Below are 17,121 nucleotides of genomic sequence, written 5' to 3'. Positions count from 1 at the left end.
AAAATGTGTTGAGCAGAAAGATGACACTTTCTGAAAAGTATCATGAATGCAACATATTTTTCCTTAAAGAAGTTCTTCAAATCTATTGCAAGAAATGAGTGTTTACTCAAGTGGGAGCTTCTACAACAACATTACAAGAAAATTTTTGGTCCCCTTAAATGTCCTTTTAGGAATAGATTTGACATTTTTTGCGTTGGCTGACAAAACATGTCATTAGCTGGTTATGTTTATGCACATATCTTTTTATTCATGTTTGTGTTGTTTATTTTATGCAATTATTATGTGTGGTTGATAAATTAGTTTTTCACATGCTAAAATAATTTTGGACAAAATAAACATCACATGGAGTTTGGTTTTCAAAATTGAACATAAGATGTAACAAGTTATTATTTGTTAAAAATAAAACCCGACTTTATAAAATCATTAATAATGACAAATTTTTAAATAATCCATTATAAGTTTTAAAATGGTGATTTTTATAACTTATACAAATTTCAAATATATAAGTAATAAAATAAAGTTTTATTAAAGATATATAAGGTTCAAATGCACTCAAAATTAATACCGGTTATTAAAATTGAATTGCGTCAAATTATATAAAAACTGGTTTCTTATATAAAACCTTTAAAAGTAATTTTCTTTTGAAAATTGATACCATGGTTTAATAACCATGATATCATATGTTTTTAAACTAGAATTATAAAACATATAAAGATCATTTTTTTACAAACCTCAAATCTATACAATCCTTTTGAAGAACACTCACAAATCTCTTGTATGCACTAGTGGGATAAATGATACCTAACCGCTTAGTGTTGTCTTTTGATGGCTGAGGTGTCTTCGCGATTTCTATAACCAAGTTATCGACCGATTAGACAAGTTTTTCAAATTGGGCGACTTGATCGGAAATCTATGCAATCCTCATCTTACTTAACGCTTTATGGATTTGAAGTCGATGATGGACTAAAGCTTCTAAACCCAAATCTACTAAATACATATTTGTGTAATACTCTACATATGGCTTAGATTATCATATGCAACCCCCCCCCCCCCTCCCCCAAGAATAAGTTCTTTTATTCTTGTGAAAGCTAAGTTAGTAGAAAACGAGCTTCTAATGAAAAAGCAAGTGGGAGGTACAAGAAACTTGAAGCAGCTCAAGAACCATAACCTTATATAGTAATAGTTGACACTAGTTTTAACAAGGATTGTTAAACTTGAATAATAGCTATTGAAACACAAATTGTTCGCATTAATGGTAGAAATCATCTATGATTTGAGAAATGTGGAATCACTCATTGATGAGCTTTTATTAATAGTTTCTGGAAAATCCATCAAGTACCAAGATGCTATGTTAGATCTCGAATCTGATAAATGACTTAATGTAATGAACATGAGATGTAATCCATGTATGAGAATCAAGTATGAGCTTGATTAAAATTTATCCTTATAGCAAGGCTAGAAGGAGAAAATGATTCTTCTAGAAAGAATAAATTACATAGATAACAATACGCATTTAAAACAAGACTTGTAGTAAAGGATTTTCTCATACTCATATCATTGACTACGCTCCTCATCATACTCATGACATTAACTATGATCAAACCTTTTTCACGAGTAGCTATGATTAGTTCAACAAGGATATTACTTACTACAAATTCATATTCTAAATATGAGATATAGGAAATAGATTTCAAGAAAGACCGCTTTTCTTAATAGACATCTACTTGAACATATCTATATAGATTAACATAAATTTAAAAAAGGAAAATTACATATTTTAAGGGATTTTCTATTAATTTTAATTGTATGGATGATAATTCTTAGATATTCTGACAGAATATGTTTATCAAAAATAAAAATATTTTTGAACCATAAAATAATAATAATATTGTTGAACCTATTTCTTGATCTTGACTTTAAAAACTTCTTGTAGAATAACAAATTCTTAAACCATCAATTGAAGAATAAAAACAAAAATTACATCAGTTTTTATAAAATACGGGTAACAATTGCTAAGATTTATATTATTTTTTAAAGAATAAAACTAAAAAAACTTTCAAATCGAGAAAAAAAAACATCAAAATCTAATAAAGACATTAATACATTCTAAAAGAATAATCTTGTTAAGAATCACTTTCAGTTTCGTGGTCCGTTCTTCATCTATCGGCTTCTGTGGAAACAAATCCAATGTATAAATCAGTGAGAAAATATCCATATTCCATTCCAACAGAATTGGAATTCGTGAATCCATTATGATAGAATTGAAATTTAAGATTCAGTTACGATATGCATTCTATTGGAAAAATATCGAAGTAAAAAATGCATAAATCAGTAGAATAATGGAGATGAGATGCACAATCGATAAAAATTCCATCACTAACCATGAATACAATCTGAGGCTGTCATGACATGTTAAACAATCAATACCACCATATTTCTCATTAGCATTTCATCAAACACTTTAAAGGCACTCCCTAAATCACCACATTTCTATGAATCATGAACGAAAAAAATTCCAATTCAGAATCATCAACATAAAATTCATATGAATAACAATCAACCCAATAGAATAGAGATGAGATTTAGAATCGGAAAACCGGACCGGAACCGGAACCGTTAGAACCGGAATATATAGAACCGGTTCCGGTTCCGAGTTTGAAAATTGGTCCGGGTTCCGGGTAATCCGGGTTTGGGTCCATCGGGTCCGAGTAAAACAGGTCTAAAAACCAGAACCGGTTTTTGGAACCGGAACCACTTTTAGGGCCGGAACCGGTTTTTTATGAAACGTTTAAAAGATGCATATCTCATTCATTTCAACTCCGATTGACATATGGTTTTTTTTCAACATGTAGTTTAGAGTTTGAACATGATTTTAGACTATAAATTTGCAATTTTTCGTTTTATATTTATTGACTTACAGTCCTTCAAATTCGATATATCAAAGCTGAAAGTTTTTAATTTTTCAGTTTTTTTTGTATTCGGTGAAAGTTTTAAAACATGAATATCTAATTCGTATGAAGTCGGAGTGACATTGTTTTTTTTCCAACTTGTAGTTTACAGTTTGTACATGATTTTAAACTATAATTTTGTCATTTCTGGTTTAACATTCAATGATTTACAGTCCTTCGAAGTCGGGATATCAAAACTGAAAATTTTCAACTTTACAGCTATTTGTTTTTGTACTTTGCATTATGTGAAAATGTTAACACATGCATATCACATTCGTTTAAAGTCAGATTGACATGCGGTTTTTTCTAGAGTTTATTTTAAAGTTTCTACATGATTTTAGACTATAATTTTATTACTTTTGGTTTTATATTTAATGAGTTACAATCCCCCAAAGTCGGGGTATCAATATGAAAATTTTCAAACTTCAACCCACTAAGTAGTAAGTAATTACCAAAATGTTCCGGTTTTTCTGGGTTTTCCTGTTCTAAACCCACTTTATCCGGTTCCAACCTACCCACTTTGATGTTTCCGAGTTTTCTGGTTATAGACTCACTTTACCCGGAACCGATTCCTATATACCGGTCCGGTTTCCGGTTCCCGTTAACCGGTTCCGGGTTTTCTGAGCCCGGGTCTATTCAGTCCGGGTTTAGACCCACTTTCATCCCTACAATAGAACACCCAAAGGAAATGTGTGTTTCCTTTAATAACTGTCAAGTGAAATATCAAACCCATACACAATTGTACTTCATATTCTTCCTGTCAATCTCAAGCAACAAACACACATCCAAAATACCCCTCGATACCCATAAAAAATGAATAGAAAAAAGGAAAGAAAGAGGAACCTTACCTATGTTGATAGTTGTTGCCTTTCCGGATTAACAAACAGCCCACCTACGGCTGCCTTCGTCTTTCCTTCCTCGGTCAAGCAAAGGACAGGAGATACTATCATCGTGATGGCTCCATTGAGGCAGCTGACCAACACCTCGTCTCTACATCCACTAGGTCTGATGAAAATCTTCAACCACACCAAGACCTCCTTTGCCCTCGCCTTTTTCCTCTTTTGTTCCCAAAAACCGTAAACCTTCGAAGGTCTCATCTGCACTGCCCCACTGAGACCGCATCGGCTTCGCTACTTCTCTCCCACGACTCAGCAGCCCAGAGACTTCTCCCTCCTCACGACCTGAAAGCGTTAATACCCTCTCGGTCTACTTTTTTGCCTGCGATTAACAAATAACCAAGAGCCGCACCGTTGTCTTGGTGCTTTCCTCCGTGACTACCTTCGGTTGTTCCTTAACTCTCGATAGGATGCTAGGGCTTTATTGGGTGGGAGATTAAATCTATGGAAAAGAAAGACACGCTTAATGATTTAGTTAATTAGGTTAAAAGTCAAAGCTAGCAACATTATATGGAGTATTTATGGTATTCATTTACCAAATTACTAAATAACCCTTATTCATTTATTTAATTATTTATTTATTTTTTATTTCATTTTGATTGGTTTACAATCATTCTTACATCCACACAATACTTTATATATATATATATATATATATATATATATATATATATATATATATATATATATATATATGACCGAAATAATAAAAAAAAAATTGAAATTGGACCATTAATACAAATTAAAAATATTTTGGATTTCTTTTTTCTGCTAATAATAATTCTCTGTAGTTTAGTCTACAACTTATTTTAATTGTATTCCAAAACCTGTAAAAACTAAAAAGTGTGTTAATTTGGTATGTATTGATTTTTAACCTATAAACGTTGCGCATCCTTTGATGTGTAAATAATTTATCTCTATTCTTAACATTCATGTTAATAATAACAAACATTTATTTATTTATTATGTATCTAATATATAATATATAATATATTATAAAGATAGACACATCATTGTTCAATAGCATTTCAACTACCTATTTCATAATCCACTTCAAATGGAAATACTATTCGGGACTCCCATTCCAGTCACCCCCGGTTTCGAAAAAGGTTTAAGAAGTTGATACGGTGGAATCCCAACTCCATTCCGGTTCCTCAACCCATCATCTGCATTCCTCCCATCAATAATCCCCTCCAATTCCTTCAACTTCCCCGCAAATATCTCATACGCCGCTTTAATCTTCAAATCCTGTTCAAAAGCCGGTTCCATTTTTTCCCCAATATACTCCTCATCGGGTGAATGATTCGACAACACATCCAAAACCGACATAATTTGCGAGCCTTGAAGTTGAGAAGGAAAAGTAGCCAAAAGTTCATCTTCGGGCCTTTGCTTAAACTTTTCCCATCTATCATCGGTTGGATCTTCACACGGCATTTTGACCCGGGCAATTGTGGGTCGACCCGGGACATACCCACCATAATCGTATTGACCGAAGTTGACCGATGCGTGGTGACCGGACGTTACCCATATCATTGTTGTAAGGATTTTGATTAGGTCTTGTGGGGTTTGGAGGGTGGGCCACCAGGGTTCGTCTTTTTTGTCTGCGTGGCCCACAGTTCGGATTTCAGTCCACCATGATTGGAGCTCGTGATCAGATGTTACGAGATTCGGGTCGGGGTAATAGTGGGTGACATAATCGGTTACCCATGTTTTGATTGCGTCCCAAAGGACTAAACCGTCATTTGCATATGGGTAGTCTTCGATGGATAGTTTTAGCCCGTGTGGAGAATTCGGATCTTCCTCCGCCATACCCCTAGACAATAAAATTAAAGTTAATTTTTGGAGAATTCGGATCTTCCATTAAAGTCTGATTTAAGTTAAGTTACCTTCTAATTAGGTCTTCAGGTAGAGCTTCTTTATCAAAACGCCATAGTTGACCATAAGCAACCGAGCTCAACTCTATACTATACTTCCCAGGTGAAAACGACGACTCAATAATCCCTGCACAATTAATAAGCGATTCCCTAGCCAACGCATTAATCTCCATTGTATACCGAAAATGAGGGTGCAGAAGTCTATAAATCGGATGCATTGCGCTTAGCTGGCGATTACTCGCAATTATATACGGCTCAGTGGACGCATGAGTTCTCACCCTACAAAAATTAATTAAATTACACAAATGGTCCCTGTGGTTCTAGAAGAATCGAAAGGGGAATTATGTTATGGAAATGGAATCATGGATTAATTAACTACTTACCAGTGGCTGACAAGCTGGTGGATTCCGGTGTCATGAGCAAGGAAATGGACTTTAGCTAATTTCCAAAGCCAGGCTCCGGTGGAATCCCACCGTGGAGTGAATGCTTGTTTCCATTGCGGTGTGCCATCGCCAGGTGGCCGGACTAATTCAATGGCGACTGGTCGTAAGGTTCCGGAAGGTGTTAAGAACATTAGTAATCTTGATCCGTATAACGTTGTTCGCATGTTTTCGATTTCTCTCACTTTGTTTACGTATGGGAGGAGAATGTCGTGGTAGTCTATGATGTAAAGCTTTTTCTGCTTTAACGCCTGCATCGTAAATGATAAATGATTTTTTTTATAAAATAATAAATATGAAATTGGTGTGATTTATGAATGTGATGATGACGTGTACCTCTTCAACCGGGATGATGCCTCCAATTACTTCCTCGACTAATTCTTTTGTAATTGCTGATTCCGGTGGGCCGTACACCTCAGGGTCAAGTTGACTTTTTAGAGGCCATTCCTATATAGAAATAAAAATGGTATTTAAGAAAAATAAATTTTATTCTAATAAAGATATATCGTTAGAAAAATTACATAAAAACATGTTTTATATCGTTTAAATATACTTTTTGGAGGTTTAAAGAAAAAAAAAAATGATTGGAGTTTTAAATTTCTGAAACACGTTGGTGTTGTTAAAAGTTTATATATTTAAAATTACTTTACAATTATAAACATAGCACCCCCATGTAATGTAAATCAACCCATGAGAATGCATAACATTCTGAGAAAAAAAAAGCTTCATTCCATTCTTTTATGGCAAACAAACAAGATATTTTCATTTCCAATTCGATTGTTGAGTATCAAAAAGGCAAAAACTACCTAAGCTATTGAAAACTAAGTAATAGATGTGAGGAGAGGGGTTGAAAAGTAGGTATACCTTCACACATTGAATGGCACATGGGTGTAGGCCAGCAAGGGTTTGTCGACAAAGTTCTTCATCTTTTATCCAAGAAAATTTATCTTCTGCAAAATAAAGTGTAAATTTTTATTTTTTCGAATGTAGGATATCTTGGATATGAAAAGCTGGATACATAAAAAAAAATGGTTTTATTGATGAACTTACTTTTGAATATTGCAGGGGTCTCAAAGCGCAATATGCTATGTTGGGTATCTTCAACCATTTTGAGAAGTCGAGGTAGTGTGTTTCTAAGAAACCCTTTGGATTCTAACAGGGGCATATGAAGCCCATCCTTGTAAAGAGAGTCAATTGATGTGAAATGTGGAAATGGAAGCTCGTGGTCAATAATGGATGTTTGTAATGAAGGGATAACTGCATGCATCAATGAGTATACTGTCCTTGCTGAGAATGTCATATTTTTCAATTCCGAGAAGGCTTCATCCCTTGGCACGTAGATACCACTGTGTCTTGACTCTGATAAAGGATCTGAATTCGAAATTTTATTCAATCATCCAACCAAACAACAAGGAAATGAATTTGTTTAATTGCTATGAAATGTTAATTAGCAGGATAAATTGAATCAATGGCAAGTCATGTTACTAACAGAATGAAGCTACTAACTTAAAACAAATAACACAAATTCAGGAGAATTTCTGATGCGGAAATCGGCTGATTTACTCAAATTTAGGGCTAGATCGATGAAACTTAACGGATCGTCATAATCTCCGTACAATATTTCCAATTCAGCAGGAGATTTTATGAATTATTAGTCATAGCAAACGAAAGCTAAGAGAAAATCTAAGATCGTTGTGCTGATGTCAAGTTGATCGATACCTGATTTAGTGCGAGGGCGACCGGTTTTGCAACGCCTAGGGTAAGGCAAATCCTTGGTTCCGAGCACCGGACGTGCCAATTCCGGCTTCTTGTCCGGATCACCGAGATCATTGTATACATCGTAATCGTATATTCGATCGTGCTTTTTCCGAGGGCCTTCGGGGACACCATCGCCTCGAAGGCTTGCTAGATCTTTCTCTCGGAGATCCTTCAGTCCGCTGGGAGTTTCCGATGGTAAATACGACTGCGTCACACAAACACGAATCACGATTCATATACTTTTACATATTTGATTTGGATAGATTCTCATGAATATTAATTTAAATAAATTTAAGAATAAAAAATAGATCACCTCAATATTTATTACAAACTTATTTGTATTTTATGATTTGAATATATTTAATAATTTTTATTTTTTATTCAATAATATTTTATTTTATCTCTTTAACTGTATTTTACTGTTTTTACGATTTTATCTATTCACTGACTAGTTCGTATTATTGAATATTCAATAATAGTTTGTATATTGTTATATATTAAATTATTTAAATTAACATCTCGTATTCATATATTACATGTATTTAAGAAAAGAGCAGAGGACTTTATATAAAATTTTCATTTTCATTATATAAAGATAAATTAATTATTTTTATATAAAGCCTTTTTCAATATTACATGGTTAATTGTCGTTATGCATAGTGATTTGTAGCTAATTAGTAGTTAAACAAATTCTTTTTCAAAGGTTTCCAAAATAAGACTATGTATATTATCATATCTAAAAAAAAAAAAAATTATTTTGATTGGAGAATATTACAATTTACAACCATCAATCTTTGCAAAAATTGACAACTCAAAAAGATTTTGCCATATTTGGTGACAGATCATCACGTCAATCAACATAGTACAAAGGACCATTTTATATCTTATTATCGTCGACCTTGTATCATACTACATATAACATATCCTTCCATTATTATTATTATTATTATTATTATTATTATTATTGCACAGGTCAGAAATATTATTCCGAAAAAGCCAACAAGAATATATATATATATATATATATATATATATATATATATATATATATATATATATATATATATATATATATATAAAATATGTTTTTTTAGGATAGAATGTAAACCTTATTAGTGAAGAAAATACGTTTTTCAGGATTATCGAATTTGGAATGAACCCAAGAATTCGGGTTGAAGGTAATGATTTCCAGCGTGTTGTTGGAAAATCCTTCGAGTCGAATTGTCTGCAAATACATCTCTTTGTGGTGTTCATTTTCTATCAAAATGGCGCCGATTTGACCAAAGTCGTCTGGAACGTCAAATTCCGCCACATACTTTACATCTTTTATGTCTAGCCCTGTGTGGTGTGCGTAATGTTTAATCGTATCCTTTGGTATCCCTGTCCCTTTGATTAGACAACAGTGAAACAGATCTATTAGATGCATGTTAACATTTACATGTGTTATTCACTTATTTGTAAGTTAAGGAGATATTAATATCCATGGTTTTTTTTTTTTTTTTTTTTTTTACTTATTCCTATGAAAGATATTGACTATTTATGAATTATACTTCATTTGTCTTGCCAACCACTTTGTGACAACAAAATAGTACATTTTTATTTTCTTATCTACCACTTTATGAAATATACTTTCATATAGCAGATTTACAAAATTTTATGAGTATGCAAGTGCATACATTTCTGCTATATATACCATACCTCGTGATCTACATAAAAGTTCAAAAAAAATAAATAAATAAATAAATAAAAATAAAAAAAAATCTATTTGTTAAGCATTCATTTACCAATAAATTCTTTAAATATATATATATATATATATATATATATATATATATATATCCAATAAATCACTTCACGATAAAGTATTAGATTTATTTAATCTAAGAAAAAAATATTAATTTATTTAAAAAAAACTATTAATGATTCTATGATCTTACAAAAAACGATCATTAGTAAAATCAAGATGAAATTTAACTAGGCGGATAGTAGGACCGTACAATAATACAATATCCGATTTTAACTTTGAATTACATTTAATTTCTTAGATATTCTTCGATCTAATAAATTTTATTTTTTATAGTTTTATTTTAACATAAAAATTCCTTTATTTTTATTAAGACAAAAGTGTTGATAAATAAATGTTAACAATCATTTTTATGAGTTTATGATTATAGCTACAACCGAAAATATCCAATAATATGATTCACATGCATATAAAATAAAGTTGAATATCTGTAATCTATTGGTTATTCTGGATTTAGGTTTTTACATTTTTAGTCTAATAATTTAAGTGCCCTAACTAATATTCGTATAATCCTGCTAGATATCATGTTAGTTAACCATAAAAAACATAAAGTTTAATTTTTATGTATAGATATTTTATCATGTTAGTTAACCATAAAAAATAAAGTTTAATTTTTATGTATCGAAATCATATAAAAAATCTAAAATAGTTCATATTTGTTTAAAACGAACATTAAAATGAGGCTTTTGACAAATATATAAAAGCTACAAAAAATATATATTAGAAGAGTTTTTTTGTGCTATAAATGGTGTAAAAAATACAGTAAAATTTGATATAAAAGCGTTATTTGCATTATTTTTAGTTCGACTTTTTTTTTTTTTTTTTAATTTTAAATGAAGGGTCAGATAGGTTATTATTTTAAGGTGGACAATTGTGCTCATGGGTGTTGTGTTGCAAACAAGTTATCATTCATTAATTATTCAAATTTTTGCATGTGATATATACGAATTAATGATTTTCGTTAAATCATAAAAATATAGTTTTTAATTAGTTGACTTTTATCCTATAACTAGATTTGTACAGTAGAAAAAAAATAAGTAAGTTTGGTTTAGCTTGTTAAGATGTTAACGTCTTGGAAAATATTAAAGATTACTCTCCTCTCTTTTCTCTAAACTTCATCATCTTTCATCATTTTATTACTATTAAAAGGACAATATTCTCATGGTATTTATTTTATAATATTTTAATGTGTTTTTAGACTTACTAGAGTCAACATCAGCAGCAACTAGCTCCAATAGGAGGGATTTCCCGAGCAAATCTGTTATATCATCAAGTCCTTTTGTAAGCCCTATACTGGATATGAGCCCACCCATGGTCACCTGAACGGTGATAATGGCTTTCACCTTGGTGGTGGTTGTGGTGGCGATGGATTTGTCAGCGGCGATGGCTTTGATTTGACGGGATGACCGTACTGCATGTAAGCCGTTTGGTTTGATAGGAAATGAAAGCATCTTGAGAGAAAGGATACTGGCGGCGCTTCCACTGTCACCACCAGAAGAGCTGCCATCTCCGGCGACAAAAGCCTTGTGCTGCCGTGTGGGTAAGGGTTGAGTAGAGTTTGAGTGGTGGTGGTGGAGGTGAGGTTTCATCATGTTTTTTTGTTGTGATGAATGGTACGAGAAGGGTGGGATACTATGTCTTGGTTTAGGTTCGATATGTATAAATAATTGAATATTTTATATTTGAAGTATTATTCTGGGAGATACAATAATATTATTTATTATGGTTTAATATCTAAACCTGGAGATAGTGATATTCACTCATTTATTTTTGAACTGATAAAATTGGAGTTATATTTTATTTTTTTGAAAGCAACGAATAAATGAGTTTTATTGAAGTAAAATGAATGGACCAAGAAGTTTCAAATAATCACCTAAAATATCTTTTTAACACATGCATAATTTTTTAATTGGTTCATTTTTTCAAAAAAATAAATATACTATATGTCTATATATGTAACATTTTTATTTATTTAATAATTTATGTATGTATATTTTGGTGCAAGTTTAGCATGTTAAGAAAAAACCAACCACCATTTCGATTATATATATATATATATATATATATATATATATATATATATATATATATATATATATATATATATATATATATATATATATATATATAGAGAGAGAGAGAGAGAGAGAGAAAATGTTCAATTAAGAAAAAAAATGTTGAGAATGAGATAATCATTTTCACTATACATTTATTTTGCTGCAAAACAATTAGGTGTACCAGCTGAAATGGATAATAGATATACATATGTTTCCAACCAAACATGTTTTCTTAAAATATGCTAATTATTACCTTAATATACAAAAAAAAAAAAAAAATTATTATTTTTTATTTTTAGAAAGCTATTTTTATCGAAAATTTATTTTAAATACATCAAAATTCATAATTTTTTATTCTCTATAAATAGACATCCATATTAATATATTTTTAAGATAAAATAAAAAATTAATTTTTTTAGACTTTCTCTTGTTATTCAAAAGTAAATAAAAATTAATCAAATTTTTATTACAATATATTCTTTATTCACTTATGAATAAAAACATATGCTTAACTTTTTTTTTATAGTTTGAGTATCGTTCATCTATAAATATAACACGTAATAAAGTTTTGTTTCTTAAAATATAATTTTACATCATCTTTTATCATATATTATATTTATATATGAATAAAACGTATATTTGTTGGCGTCATATTTTATATTCATATATGAATACAACATTTATCAGATTTTTGTTACAATTAATTTGCTATTCGTATATGAATAAGTAGTATAGATGATATCTAAACTATAAAAAAAATCATATTTTTTATTCATAAGTGAATAACAAATGTACTATAGCAAAAATCTGATACATTTTTATTCACTTATGAATAATGATAGCTTAAAAAAAAAAAATTTAATTTATCTTAAAACTATAGCAATATGGATGTGTATTTATTGAGAATAAAAAAAATTATGAATTTTGATATATTTAAAACCATTTTTCAATAAAAATAGCTCCTTAAAATTAAAAAAAAAAAAAAAAATCATGTTTTTGTATATATTAAGGTAATAATTAGCATAGTTTAAGGAAACATGTTTTGTTGGAAAACACATATGTATTCATTTCCCATTTTTGCCGGTACGATGGAGGCTTTTGCGGCAAAAATAAATTTGTGGCTGAGAATGATTCCCCTATTTTCAACATTTTTTATTTTTCTCAATTGTACTTATATATATATATATATATATATATATATATATATATATATATATATATATATATATATATATATATATTGGTTTTTTTGAGATTAATAAAAAATTAAAGATTATGAGATAGTTGTATAACCCTTTGATTTTATGATCTTTATTTGTAAAATCCGACGGTTATATAATTGTAAATACGTAGTTAACTATTCAAATTAACGCCATTGGTAACCATTTTAGGTTGAGTATTGTAATTTTACAAACAATCATATCAGTTTTGCAGAGGCTACAATACTGTAACCGTCTATACTCTTATTTTCTTTCTCGATCAAAATCCCACTTAGAAATTCTCATGAAAACCCTCTTTTTCTTTCTTTATCGCATTGAGCTCTACTTTGCGTTTGTCAGTTGTGCAAATTAAGTTTGAAAAATCAGTGAATGTTTTCAAAAGAAAATCTAAACGAAGTCGCATCTTTGTTAATTGAAATGAAATGTTAGAATACAATTAATTTTTCATTTTATTGATAATGAATGTTTGTTTTAATTAGTATGTAGTTTTATGTTGATAATGATGATTTTTGTTTTGATTTAGTAGTTTTTTCGTCATTTTTACTTGATTTGATGATTTTTTTGTCTACAGTTCATCTTTTTTTTTTTTATTATGTTTGTTTGTGGTGGTTTTTTTTATCTAAGTAATTGTTTATATTTTCACAGATAAAGATTTCAAAACAAAATATATTCGAAAAAAGTTCTAAAAAAAAAAATCTCGAAGGCAGTAGAAGTGGTGTTATTTTCGAAGGCACAGTTCAAAAAATCAATGTTCAAAGAGATTTCTGTAATGTTTTTTGTCGCATTTTCTTCTATTAATTTTTTATCCATAACTGATTATCATATTTTGTGATTTTGTATTTCTGTGTATCCCACGTGAATACAAAAACGATTCTGGCGAAGTTAAAGAGAAAATTTCAAAGAAAAAAATGTTAAAGGTATGTCTTGTAATCATAACTGATTTTGTGATTTTTTTTTTCAATGGAGTGATATTTTATAATTTTAGTTATATGTTTATTTCTAGTTCTAATCATAAATGATTTTATACGTTTGTTTATGTAGGAAACCAATCTGAATATGAAGATGCTTTTTCGCGATCAAATGAGAAAATGTCAAAAAAATATTAATGATGAATGTATGTTTTTATAATCATTAGTAATTATGTCAGTTAAAATCATAGTTTATTAGTCATATGTATTCTTGTTGTGTATTAATAACTAATTATGTTTTTTTTTTGTAGTAAATGCTTTGTTTATGAAAATGAAAGTAAAGATGTTTTAGAGAAAATGTCCAAGATTAAAAATGATAAAGGTATGTTTTGGTAATCATAAGTGATTATGTTTCTTCATTTGTAACTAACTATATATATTTTGTTTCCTTTTTTACTAATACTATTTTTCTAATAAAAAATATAGTTAAAAAGGGTAATTTTACAAAGAATGTATCCATAGAAAGCTTAAGGCAGACACAAACATCTTCCAAAAAAGATAAGGCCAAGGGAGTGGTGCAAACAAGATCAAAGAAATCCAAAAAATCAGTTGTTGAACAACCAAAAGTGAATCTGACCGTTAAGGGAAATAAATTAGTTTTGGAGAAGGTCAAAATCGTATGTAAGAAACGTGAACTATATGATGAAGGTGATTCTGATTTTCAAAATCGTCCTGGATCTTCAAAGAAACCAAAAAGAGAAGCTAAAGTTGTGAAGAAAGAGAAAAAAGTTGTTGTTATAAAAGAATTTTTCTTCATTGAAGAATAGATGCTCACCCGGGTCATTCTTAGGTATTATTCAAGGTTTAAGTAGAGAACAGAAGGAGTGTGTTAGGTTTATGGGATTTGGTAGTTTGTTACGGATGAATACGATTGACGTAGCGTTAAAGATTCTTTATTATGTTCTTGATCATTTTAATTTTGAAACTTTGAAGGTGGAGTTTGAGAACTATCAAGTTAGTGTTTATAGTAAATATGTTCATGAGATGTTAGGATTACTATCTGGTGGTTCATTACTTTCAAACATGGATTACATTTCCAAGGATGATGAAGAGAGATGTCTATTTGAGTGGAAGAAACAATATGGAAATAATGATAAATTGAGATTGAAATAGGTAAAGAATGAACTTGTTCGAACTAGTATAGAGGATGATACCATTAGAATCAATTTCTGGTTCCATTTATTATTACATTATGTGAGTCTACAAGCATGGGTAAATGTAATCTGAATCCATTGTATTTAATCTGAAGAGATATTGATTTAAGTAGCATTGACTGATGCGATTTCATTTTCGATTGTTTGGTAAGGACGAAGAAGGTTTACAACCTAGAGAAAAAATCATCTTTCTTTTTTGGTCTAGCAACATACCTTATGGTACATGAACAAATTTTTAATATTAAATCCATTTTTAGTTGTAATGATATGTTTGTTTTTATTTTTAAGCATATATGATTGTAAAATCATATATGATTAATTATATATTACACAGCATAATCATATATGATTATATAGTCTACTTTTTATCATAATCATATATGATTATTCATATATATTATGATAAATGATATATTTGATTTATATATATAAAATCATATTTGATTATGCAGTGTAATATAATTAATCATATTATATATATATATATATATATATATATATATATATATATATATATATATATATATTATTTATTATATATTAAAATGTATAAATATATCTTTTTAGAAAGTTAACTTATTTGATATATATATATATATATATATATATATATATATATATATATATATATATATGTTTTTTGTAGTTGTTGTATGTGGATAGTTTCAACTTTGATCATTTGCAAGTCACACGTAAACATCTAACTATTTTTTATTGGTTGTCAGAGAAGATAAGGTTTCTTGAGGATATTTTACAAGAGGATGGAGGATTTGGATGTGGAGATGTTAATGGACCATATGTTGAAGAAGAATGTCAAGAATTTGAGTATAATGAAGAGGATTCTGGTGGTGATGAGGATTTATGTGCTGAGGATGAAGAAGAATTTGATGTTAGTAAATTTGGTGTTGTGGAGGTAATTTTATAGTTTTATTCATTTATGATTTCATTACTGTATTCATTTATGACTTTTTATGATTAAGTATTTATTTTTAAGTATCATTTTTATGTAGGTGTATGAAACTAAAATTTCATATATGTATCATAAGATGGAGGATTTGAAAAAGGATCTTGTTGTAAAGATAAATCAGGTAGTGTTGAAGTTTCATCAAAGTCAAATTTTGAAAAACTGGAAATTATTATTTTTTGTTGAAGATTGAAGCACATAAAATTTTGATTTCCATTATGTTTCATAGCAAATTAAAGAACCAATACTAACACCTGCTTTTTGTCAAGTTAATGATGATGAAGAAAGCATAAAAGTAAATGATGATGAAGATTATGGAAATGGTTTTCTGAAAGATCATGAAAATGTTGAAGATGATGATCAAGGGAAATGTGGTGGTGCTAAGGGGGATGGAAATCGTGCACATAAGGACCATATTGATAAAAATGATGCTGGAGGTAAAGTTGATGGTGCTAAAGGTGATGTTGATGATCATGCATATGAGGACCATATTGGTAAAAATAATGATTTGTTGAATGAGAAAGATGATGATGTTATGATGGAAAATTTTGGTAATGAAGATGATGAACAAGGAAATGGAAGTGGATGCAATGAAAAAGAGGCGATGAATTTAAATTCTATTGCCGAATATGTTACTAAGAGTGTTGGTCTAATTAATAGCCAAGAAGGTGTATCTTTTAGTCAATTAATGTGCGATCTAGTTGTTGAAAGTTTTCTTAAAATTTTGGATCGAGGTAAGCATTTGTTTTGGTTATAAATAGTTTAATCATATATGATTTTAATTTTTTATATTAGAATTTTATAGGTATTGAAAACTCGGTTGATGGTTGTATAAATCAAAAAAAAAGTTGAAGATGATGTGAATGCCAATTTGACTAGTTTTGTGAAAAATAAATTTGATGGCGGTAAGTATTTATTTATGTATTTTCTATACACAAAATACATATGAGTATGTTATATAGATGATTCACATATGATTTTAATAATTTAGGGACTGTAAATTTAGGTGAGGATGATCATAGTAAAGAAGTAATTTCA

General features: G+C 29.6%; 1 protein-coding gene across 1 annotated transcript; it reads right to left on the bottom strand.

The window, feature by feature from the left end:
• Window positions 1-4,779: 4,779 nt before the first annotated feature.
• On the bottom strand, window positions 4,780-11,347 carry LOC145000674 (linoleate 13S-lipoxygenase 2-1, chloroplastic-like). Its single transcript, XM_078959940.1, has 9 exons — window positions 10,925-11,347; window positions 9,025-9,302; window positions 7,878-8,121; window positions 7,209-7,529; window positions 7,023-7,108; window positions 6,495-6,605; window positions 6,102-6,409; window positions 5,731-5,997; window positions 4,780-5,657 (listed from the first exon to the last, which is right to left on the bottom strand). The coding sequence occupies exons 1-9, from the start codon at window positions 11,310-11,312 to the stop codon at window positions 4,898-4,900; spliced, it is 2,763 nt and encodes a 920-aa protein (XP_078816066.1). The 5' UTR covers window positions 11,313-11,347; the 3' UTR covers window positions 4,780-4,897.
• Between the last annotated feature and the right edge of the window lie 5,774 nt (window positions 11,348-17,121).

The sequence above is a fragment of the Lactuca saligna genome, chromosome 6 (assembly GCF_052625555.1).
Source record: "Lactuca saligna cultivar CGN05327 chromosome 6, ASM5262555v1, whole genome shotgun sequence".
NCBI classification, from domain to species: Eukaryota; Viridiplantae; Streptophyta; class Magnoliopsida; order Asterales; family Asteraceae; genus Lactuca; species Lactuca saligna.
The sequence above is the reverse complement of the archived record's forward strand: the minus strand, read 5'-3'. Positions and strand labels throughout refer to the sequence as shown.